This window comes from Leishmania major, chromosome 26 (assembly GCF_000002725.2).
Source record: "Leishmania major strain Friedlin complete genome, chromosome 26".
NCBI lineage: Eukaryota > Euglenozoa > Kinetoplastea > Trypanosomatida > Trypanosomatidae > Leishmania > Leishmania major.
Genome location: NC_007267.2, coordinates 1,070,625 through 1,081,158, shown reverse-complemented (window position 1 = coordinate 1,081,158; position 10,534 = coordinate 1,070,625). Strand labels below are relative to the sequence as shown.

At 56.7% G+C, this 10,534-nt stretch overlaps 2 protein-coding genes across 2 annotated transcripts; both read right to left on the bottom strand.

Annotated features, from left to right (window-relative positions):
- Positions 1-1,426: 1,426 nt before the first annotated feature.
- Positions 1,427-2,560, bottom strand: LMJF_26_2680 (hypothetical protein; the record flags this gene model as incomplete). Its single annotated transcript, XM_001684223.1, has 1 exon — positions 1,427-2,560. One exon carries the CDS (start codon positions 2,558-2,560, stop codon positions 1,427-1,429), a length of 1,134 nt encoding a protein of 377 aa, XP_001684275.1.
- A 4,170-nt stretch (positions 2,561-6,730) lies between these two features.
- Positions 6,731-10,534, bottom strand: ABCB2 (putative ATP-binding cassette protein subfamily B,member 2; the record flags this gene model as incomplete). The annotated part of the gene is made up of 1 exon (XM_001684222.1): positions 6,731-10,534. The coding sequence occupies one exon, from the start codon at positions 10,532-10,534 to the stop codon at positions 6,731-6,733; it is 3,804 nt and encodes a 1,267-aa protein (XP_001684274.1).

The window sequence follows — 10,534 nt, the reverse complement described above, 5'->3', positions numbered from 1 at the left end:
GAGATCAAAGGGAAACCTAACCGAATAGAGGGCACAGGGGTCCATTGTCTCGCACAGCGACACACGGCCCGGTCGCTCCATCCTGTACACGTTGTGCTCGCCGCCGATACGACGTTTGCTACTCCCCGCCCATGTGTCTCGTGGACGCATTTGCATACAGCAAACCAGCTGCGAAACGCGCCAACGCCGTGTGCTGAGGCGTTGGGAAGGGAGCCAGCAGGCCAGGGCGCAATGCAAACACACACGACGCCTCCCATAGATGAGAGAGACTCTCTCCGATTCCGCGTGTGCCTACGAGGGTGTGTGTGGGTGCTGTCGGCAAAATAGAAGAAAAAAGCGAATAGAGCCAAATGACAGACACCAGTAGGTGTGAAACACAAGAATACTGCAAAACCGCATCTACAAGAAGAAGAGAGAGAGACATTAGGATGGCAATAGGAAAACGAAAATGCATCTCAGGCAAGTGCCGGCAGCGATACGGGTGCCATTGTCGTGCGACAGCACAAGAGGTATTGTGCAAACACGTGTGTAAGTGAGTGTCGGTCACCCTTGCTCCTGCTCCGCGACCTAGTAGAAGGCGGACATGGCGGCCAATGTGCATGACAATGAAAAGCCAGAAAGAAAAAGATGAGGCGGGTGGAAAAAAAAAAAGAACGTTGGAGAAGAAGTTCTTTCTGCAAACACAAACGCTGCTGCGCACACACATACTCGCACGCAAGGAGCTACACCAAGGCTAACAGCATTCAAGTAAACCCGTAAAACACTACGGAACAAAGGAGGATGCGCATCCACTCCTTGACAGGTACGCGTGAACGCACCGCCCAGCACAGGGCTCCGTGAACCGTACCTTGGGAACGCTCAAGTGGCGGCGACAGGGTAACTGTGCACACAGCAAAATGAGACACTTTTAGTGTGTGTGTGTGTGTGTGTGTAATGTGTGGTGGGGGCGGAGGGAGGGGGGGGGGGGGGGCATTTGCACACTGTTTCTGCAGGTGTTCATGTCCGATACACTGCGAGAGAAAGGGACCATCCTCAACCTTCACCACATAGTGGTCAATGCGCACAGAGTCGCGTACACACACACACACACACACACACACGAGAGAGAGAGAGCAAAAGGCAAAACATTTAGGGGGAAAGTCAGGAAGCTGGAAGGGAAAAAAAAGGAGGTGTGGATGCCGAAAAAAGAGGGGGAGAGAGAGGACTGCAGTGCACAGAGAGAGTGCATTCCACGGCTATCTGCACGACAGTAACGCATGTGACAACACCGGCGGTAACTCGCAAGGGTGGTTGTGGAGCCTCGAGACGTTCCGTCGCTTCGATGACGGGCTAAATGAGCGCCTTTGGTAGGCATCTGTCTTGCGTACCTTCCGCCCTGTCATAGCGACACCACATAGCCGCACCGAGGGAAGGGCGATGAGGCCCCTCAGAACACAGGCAGGTAGATGCGGTCACCAAAGGTGCTACCGACGAGCTTGAACGCCACTGTCGTGATGTTGGTCAGCAGAGCATCCATCGAGGCACTGGCTGTGTTGTCCAGTATCGTGCCGAGGTCACCCATTCCCCTGAACCGGGTGTTAATCACCTGCACGCCGTTCGACACAGGAACGGAGCAAATGGTGTTGAAAAGCTTGCACTGAAAGTCGTTAATGACAACATCGTAGGACACGGAAGCACCACGCGGCACCAGTGTCCGCAGCGTCGCCAACGTGTCCTCGCGGATCGCCTGACGGACAATGCTGCGCAGCGTCGGGACAGTGACAGCACCGCCGTGAAACGGGATCGTTGTGGTTGTGCTGTTCTTGGGGTCAATCGAGATGTTGAGCTTTTTCGAGGCCCACCGCGACAGTACCGCCATGGCGTTCAGTACATCCACGTCGTAGTCGTAGGCGGAGTCGAACAGAATGCTGGTGCGGAAAAATGAGCCAAAGGCGACCCGCAAAACGTTCTTGCGGACGAAGTGCGCCTCCACAGGCAACCCGGTGTTCTGGGAGAGGACGTTGACCAAACGGTATTTCATGAGGTAGGTCGACTTCGCGATATCCGTCGCGCCGTCAACAAGAGGAGGGTAGGGAATGAACGCCACAGGGGAGATGAGATCATGGGTGATCCGGTTGACGGCGTCGCAAATGTTCTGCTCGTCACCCGGTAGCTGGGTGACGGTGTCCACAGTGCCGCTGACCCTCATGTACACGTTGCAGGAGTTCATGACGAATGACTGGGTGCGGCAGTCCTCGTCGTGAGGGATCTTGGAGATGTTAAACGCTCCGTAGATGGACACATTGACATCTGCGGCGACAGCGGTCGGAGAATCACCGATTGTCACATCCGCGGTCATGTGAGCGCGAAGCGGATCCGCCAACACGACGGCCAGCCCCTTCGTTGTCGAGCTGACGGTCATCGCCGCCGTTTCAATCCAATCAGGGGCGATGTTGCGGACGACAGCAGGTGTGCCCTCTATCCTTGTGGAAAGGCCCTCTTGGTAGAAGGTGACGTTCGATGTCGTGATGGTCATGGCGGTGGTGATCAGCGCCGCCAGGTAGAAGCACTGAGAGATCATCTTCGCGTACGCTTTCTCTGTTGCCTGTGGGGGATAAAGCGCGCCAGGTGTGTGCGTTTTCGTCGTCTTTTTCGATTGTCCGGTGGGCCACGGAAACAGGAACGACCTCGGCGTGTGGAGAGTGGTGACGCCGCGGAATGTGAGGTAACGGGAAGAGGTGAGAATCCGAAGAGGAAGGAGAGCACAACGCAGCGACCCGCACAAGGAGAGCGCTCTGGAAAAAACGGGAGAGAGAGAGAGAAAGGAGAGAAGCACAGATAAAAAGGGACGTTTACAAGAGAGACAGAAACAGAAAATTGAGGAGTCGGGACACAGGATGCGAAGCAACAAAAAAGCAGGCGTACACGCACACATCTCGAAGAGGCGGTCAAGCGGTGACGTGACTGGCGAAGTGTAAGAGCTGATACGAGAGCTCGCACCCGAGGAGGAGGCGGCTTTTTCTCATCACTTTCACCCCGCACCTCACCTTTGATGACCTGCATGAGAAGAGGAGGGGGAAGATAAGCGCTGAAAGGCAGCAGAGCGCTTCCTGTATGCTTTTGAAGGGCAAAGGGCGGTGAGTGAATAGAATTCTCTCACCACCTCTACACGCGGCCACACACCTGTCTCCTGCGTGAGACGGGGGGGAGGGGAAACCACAGCAAGCTTGCGTGCAATCGAGTGGCCACACAGAGTCCTTTTTTTATGGGTGCTAAAAGTGCTCTCTCGAGGGTCTCTGTTTGTGTTGTTGTGCTCCTGCTTTCCAGCTGATGTGTCGTCTCACACACCCATGCGCACGCCCTCCCTACCCACTCTCTTGCACTCACTGGCGCAAACGATCAGTTCCACGTCCATTCAGATTTCCTCGAGACATACATGCACGCGAGACGAAAGGAACACGCCGTACCTCATGTGTGAACGACAGAGCGAACAGCACCCACCAAGGGAAACAAGGACGCGCTCCCCTGATAAACCAGAAACCCATCCACAATGATGTGCGCCACAAGGGCGAAGGGACCATAAGCAGTGCACCCCTCAGTGAACTGGCCAATCAGTGTGTATGCGTGTATGCGCACGCCCCCCCCCCACTCACCTGTGGCACAGAGACGTAGGTCTGTACACGTGCCACGACCGACACCACCCCCAGCACCAGCAACGGGCAAAAATGAGAGCAAAACAGAGACCAGCACAGGATGAAGAGCGGGCACCGCTTCCACACAAGCGCCAGCAGTGGCAACGAGACAAAGAAGCGCGCGCCCAACACGTAGAAAGCAAAACAGAGGGCAAAACGGGGGAGAGGAGCAGGATAGCAGCCACGTAAGAGGATGAAGCCGAGGGAAACGACTGCAAAAAGTGCCGTGCAGAGTACCAGGTACTACTATGTCGTCCGCACACTATCCACGATCACACCTACACCCATGCACTTCAATGCACCGATGCGACCAGGCCAGCTGACATACGCACGCCTGCGGTACGACGGCTACGCCATACAGGGGCAACGGTTAGGCGGGGCACACGTGTTGTCACCAACCCGCTCACCTTCGCAGAAGACACGGCAGATGACTCACAAAGCAGGAGTCACGAAACTATCAAGTCTCCGTACGACCCCGTTCAAACCGCCATATGCGCCCTCGGACTGGCAGCCTACGGGGAGAGTGGCAGGGGAAGCAAAGGAGCTGCAATGAATAAAAGAGGAGAGAAAACGTTTCCCACAACGAAAGGGGATGCATTTGAATGTATGTCCCCAACGCGGCCAAACTGGCGGGCCTCTCATTTCCGTGGAAGCGTGAACCGATCTGGCCTGTGCTCCCCACTCGCGTCTCTATATAACACTACGCTCGACTGGGAGGGGGACACACTCACGTGTCCCGCTTTTTCCGTTACACGAGGAGTAGCGATTGTTGTGAGCACGCAAGGCGGCAAAGTGTCTGCGCACAAAGAAAAAATAAGAAAACAGTCAACACCTGTAATGTGACTCAGTTCCTCGCCATCTGAAACGAGCAGAAGAGCTAAACGCGGTCAAGAGAAACGCTTGCGGAAGCATGCCCTTCGAATGCCGGAGAGTACGTTGAGTCGCTCCTCACCGCCGCATCGCTTGGCGATCCTCCTTCCCTCTTTCACTCTTTGTCGTCGGCTTTGAAAGAAACGTGAACGCGTATGCACACATACACATAGATGAGATGATCAACCAGATTGTCGGAAACACAGTGATAAGGAGCAATGGAGCATCCACTCGCTGGAGGGCACACACCGCAGCACCGTGTGCCCCAACACAGCAGGCGTTTTGGCGCGCTCTGAAACGTTACGAGCGCTGATGTCTCTCTACGCTTCTTGCAAGTCCCTTTGTTTCTCGCGTCAACGAAAGGGGCTCTCAAAAACAAAAACACCCACCATGGAGGGAGCGAGACGAGTTGCACATGGGTGTGTGTGTGTGTGTGTGAATACGTTCGTGGGAAAATCAAAGGGGGAGACATGAACACGAGGAGGCGCAACGGCAATATGAGCTGTAAACAAATGGTGGATAGGGGAAAGAAGAGACTGTGCACATACGCCTGCGAATCGTGGAGCGTTCCGGTGCAGGACGTGGCTCTCAGGCTTTAGGCACGTGAGAAAACATGAAGAGAAAAGATGCCCCCCCCCCTCTCCTCTCCTCCAGAAAAAAAAAATGAACAAAAAAGATGCAAGAAAAAATTGCAAAAATGCAAAGCGTGCATGCAGAGATGGCAGGGCGCGCCCTCCACACGTTCCTCGAGAACGCACGTGTAACGAATAGTATACATCACAGACTGTTTGGTTCGCGCGTGTTTCTATCATGAGAAAGGGCTGGGAGAGAGCATGATAGCGCGGGAAGGACACGAGGGATGGCATGCGCATCGATCTCATGCGGGCCTGTGGCGAGGTGCGAGAGCAAACATCCCCCCACCACATTCAAAGAGACACATCCACAGAGGCAGACGCAGATACACAGATGCTCGTGCACGCGATTAGGAGTACATACTTCTGATTTCGCACGACCTCGTAGCCTACACGGACGCACGACGCGAGCTAGTTTATAACAGATAGACTACAACTCTTCCGCCTCCCTGCTGGCGCCTGTGAGAGAAACGTTACTCGGTGAACGATATACATACCTACAGACACGGTACATCGCGGCGGTGAGGCGAGGGGTCACGCACGCACGTGGAGAACTACACGTAAATGACCATCGCGCGAAGTGTCAAAGCAAGTCTATGCTTGGGTGTGTGTGTTTGTGTACACTGTGTGTTAGTCGAAAGCCGGGTCCTTCTGCGCCCATTCTGTCGCTGTTGTGTCCGTGTCCGTCGTGAAGGCCGATGGCACAGCTTTCATAGACGATGCATATATAACCGAAAACGGGCCAGTTATTGGGGATGTAGACACAAGCAAAGCACAGAGCCAAGATAAAGACTGCAAAAAGAGGTCAGCCGACCACAGCGAGGGTCAGAAAGGAGAGATGGTACCGCCGTCGTGTGTGCACATCCAAAAGGAACCCGAAAAAAACGAGTACAGCGGAGAACAGAGAAAAGAATAGGACGGTCTGCGCCCACAACGGAGCAGTCACGGCAGGAGGAATAGACTCATCAGCTACAAAGAAGCCGGCGAGCTTCACAATGCGAGGAGGCAATGGCGAATGCAGACGCCGAAGACAACGAAAACAGGCAACGCAGAGGCGGCGTCAAGGGGGAGCGGTAGAGGGGAGGGAGGGGGGCTCTGAGGAGCTAGCACGCATGACAGCCATCTTGACACAAAAAGGAAACACGAAGAGAAAGACGCGGGAACGGGGACACGGCACAAGCACAACGCAAAAAGGGTGTGGTGGATCCTACCCATTGCCGTCTTTTCTGCACAAACACACACCCCTGCTCTCAGAGACGACGACCCCCTCCCCCTCCTGGAGTGAGGAGCACAGAGGCATGACGATACAAATGTCAGCGGCAAGAAACAAAACACCCCAAAAGAAAGCAGCTCAGGAGACGACAGCGGGAGACAGCGAGTGACACCCGCAGACGTACATCATCTACGTCTAGTGGAGTGCCATACAGAGCACGAGGGGGGGGGGGGGGGGGGCAGAAGGCAAAACGATGCGAGCAGGGGCATCAGACTGTCCAGGTAAAGAGCAACAGGAGAGTGATGGCGCTGGCCTTCAGAAGGGCGCAGCCTGCACCGCTTTGTTCACGTGTGGGCTAGTTCCCATCGAGATTTGTACTCACCGTCCTGCGCCAGGAGTTGTTCGTGTGTGCCCTGCTCGATGATCTTGCCACTGTCCAACAGCACAATCTGGTTACTGTGGCGTATGGTCGCCAAGCGATGGGCAATGGCGACCGTGGTGACGCCGAACCGCCGCTGGAACTCGTCCAGATTGCGCTGCACCCGCACCTCTGTCATGTTATCGAGGGCGCTGGTAGCCTCATCGAGCAGCAACAGCTTCGGGCAGCGAAGAACGCCTCTGGCGATGGCCACACGCTGCTTCTGCCCGCCGCTGAGCTGCTGGCCCCGGTAGCCCACCTCCGTGTTGTAGCCCTTCTCCATGTTCATGATGTCGTCGTGGATGCAGGCAATCTTTGCCGCCTCAATGACCTCCTCCTCTGTGGCGTCCGGCAGAGAGTACTTGATGTTGTCACGAATGGTGCCGCTGAACAGCGAGGGCTCCTGCAATACAATGCTGAGCTGGTCGCGCCACGTGACGAGGTCGAGAGAGCTGAGGTCTTCGCCGTTGATGAGCACCTTGCCCGTCGAGATCGGGTAGAAGCGGGCCAGAATCTGCACAATGGTCGACTTGCCGCAGCCGGTCTGTCCCATGAGGCCGTTCGACGAGCCTGCCTGAAACTTGAGAGAGACGTCGTTGAGCACCTTCACCCCCTCCCGCGCCGGGTACGTAAAGCCGACGTGGCGGAATTCGACGCCTATCTGCTCCTCAAAGTTCACCTTGCCGTACTCGTAACTGTCTACCGCCGGGACACGGTCAATGACGGAGAAGACACGGTTCGACGACAGCCGCGCATCGCGCAGCTTTGTCGCAAAGCTGCCTGCCTCCACCCCTGCCAGCGTCGAGCCCATGGTGACGGCCATGGTAGCGACCAACACGTTGCTGAAATGTGTCTCACCCTTCTCAATGAGGGTGCCGCCGTACCAAAAAGAAAGAGCCATCGAACCCATCAGTGTGAACTCTGTCGCACCGACGAGGATGCTGACGAGAACGGCACGGCGCTCGGCGGTCTGCTCCGCGACGTTGATGGTGCGCTTGTACTTCTTGATCACTCGATCCTGCATGTTGAAGGAGGTGACGGTGCGGATCGAGCCGAGGGCTTCGCTCACCACTGTGTCGATGCCACTCTCGCGAGCACTTTGAGAGTCGGCAAAGAACACTTGCTGCGCGACGATGCTGCCAACAAAAAGCGGCATAGTGGTCAGGCACACGAGCGCCACCTTCCATTCCATTATGAGGCCGATGGCGATACCGCCGGCGAACGCGCAGACAGACCGGAGACGGGAGCCGAGGGTAGGGCCGTAAAGCTGGTGCACCGACTCACAGTCGCCAGCGAGAAGGGCCGCCAACGCCCCCGGATCGCGGCGAGGCATGTCAAAGAAGGTTTGGTCCTGTCGAAGAATCTGCTGGAACAGGATGGAGCGCAGCTCACAGGTCAGGTACTCACCAACGTAGCCATAGAAGCCCGTAAGCACACTCCCGAGGAAGTAGACAGCGCCCAATATAATCAGCAGAATCACGTACAAGGCTATCTGTCGCTGCATGTGCGTTGTGTCATGCGACAGGCGGTAGGTGCCGAGAGTGTTGATGAGCTGGGTAATCATGAGACTGACACAAGGGAAGACGATAGACGTGATGATGGAGCCCAGAAACCCCAGCACAATCGCCCACCAGCGACTCTTCGTCATTTTCATAATGCGCCACATCGACACGCTCGTCTTTCGCTCCTCCCAATCGGTGCGGTGGATGAAGGGGACGTCGTCGACGTGGGAATACTGGCTCCACCGGTCGTCATCCTCGTAGAAGCCGTTGCAGTTGGAGTCCCAGGAGTCGTTGCTGCTGTAACTGTCCTCGGTCGAGACGCTGTCCCCTGTAATTTTGTCGAGGGCTCCTGGGTAGAGGTAGAAGCTCGTGTCGTGTACCACAGTACACAGGTTTCCAGTGGAAGGGTTCTGCATCATCACCATCGAGGCAAAGCGGCCGTTCATGCGGATGAGCTCGTCATAGGTACCGCACTCGACAATGCAGCTGCCGCCGTCGCGCGAGCCGTCGAGGAAGTAGATGCAGTCCATGTTCGCGATGGTAGCCATCCGATGCGCAATCGTGATCACCGTCATTTTGCTATTCTCCGTGAGATCGTCTATGGCGCGCTGCACCTCCACCTCGGACTTTCGGTCCAGCGCGCTGGTCGCCTCGTCCAGGAGGAGGATGTCGGCACCGCGCACGACGGCCCGGGCGATGGCGAGACGCTGCTTTTGCCCACCGCTCAGCTGGCTGCCCAGAGAGCCAACGCTGGTGTCGTAGCCGCGTGGCAGGGTCAATATCGTGTCGTGAATGCGGGCCTGCTTACATGCCGTCACCACTTCCTCAAAGGTGGCACTGCGCCGCCCCATGCGGACGTTGTCTAGCACGGAGCCGGAGAACAAGTTGGGCTCTTGCGACACGATGCCGATGCGCTTGCGCCACGACCTGAGGTCCAAGTCGCGGAGATCCTGCCCATCCACGGTGACGGAACCCTCCGTGGGGTCGTAGAAGCGCTGGATGAGGCTGATGATCGTTGACTTGCCGCACCCTGTCGAACCAGAGAAGGCGATCTTCTCGCCCTTCCTAATCGTAGCGCTCAAGCCGCTAAAGATGAGCTGGTCTGGACGCGTCGGGTAGGCGAAGGTAACATCCTTTACCTCAATGCACCGGCAAAACGTCACCTCCCTCCCAGGCCTGTGCAAGTCAATCGTCGGTTGCTCATCGATGGTCGCGAAGATTGGGTACGCTGCCGTGCACGCCTCCACAAAGGAGATGAGGGCTGGGAACACCTGCCCAAGGCCCATGGCGCCGTACATCACCGTCAGAAAGGCCGCCGAGACGGAGCCCACGTCGGTGCGGCCGCTGTGGACAAGGTACGCAGCAAGGATGAAGGCGAGCCCAATGACGCAGAGCATGATGCCCATCACGGAGCCGCCGGCCATCGCCACAAGAAACTCCTTCTTGATGCCGGCCTTGCGCGAGCCCACTATCGTTTCTGAGAAGCGCTCCGCCTCGTGCATCTCGCGGTTGAAGGTCTGCACTGTCTTGATGTTCTGCATGACTTCCTGCGCGATGGCGCTCGCCACCGCATACTGCTTGCGCGTCACAGCAACGTGGCGGGAGGACGCGGCAGTGAGAAAGTACACCGCCACCGCAATGAGCGGGAGCGAGCCCATGATGAGGAGCGTCAGCTCCCAGCTCGCGATAAACGCAAAAACGATGCCGATGAGGCCGGCGCCGAGGTTCTCGATCCAGCTGGCGAAGCGGTCGCTAACACCGTTGAGGATGACACGCGTGTCTCCGGTCAGGCGAGAAATGAGCTCGCCGGGTTTGCGCCTGTCGTGCCAGCCGATGTCCTGGTTGACGACAGCGGAGAAGTAGGCGCACTTGATGCGGCCGACCAGGCGCGTCGCGGTCACTTGGTACGTGGCAGTCTTAATGAAGACGAGCACCATGGAAAGAATGCCGATGCACACCATCAACATCGCAAAGTTGCGCGTCACCTTCGGTGCGGCTTCGTCGTCGTACGCGCTGTTCGTCATCCGTCCGAAAAAGTACATGAAGAGCGGCGTGGAGCCGCCCGAGCAGAAGGCGGCAATGCTCCCGACAACGACGGCAAACCACTCGCTGGGAGCGCGATACCGCAGGAGGGTTAAAATGGGCACGTGACCTCTTAGCTTCTCGGACACTGGCGCCTTCGCATCGTGGATGGCTTGCTTGGCCTTCACCGTTTTATCGGCGGACAT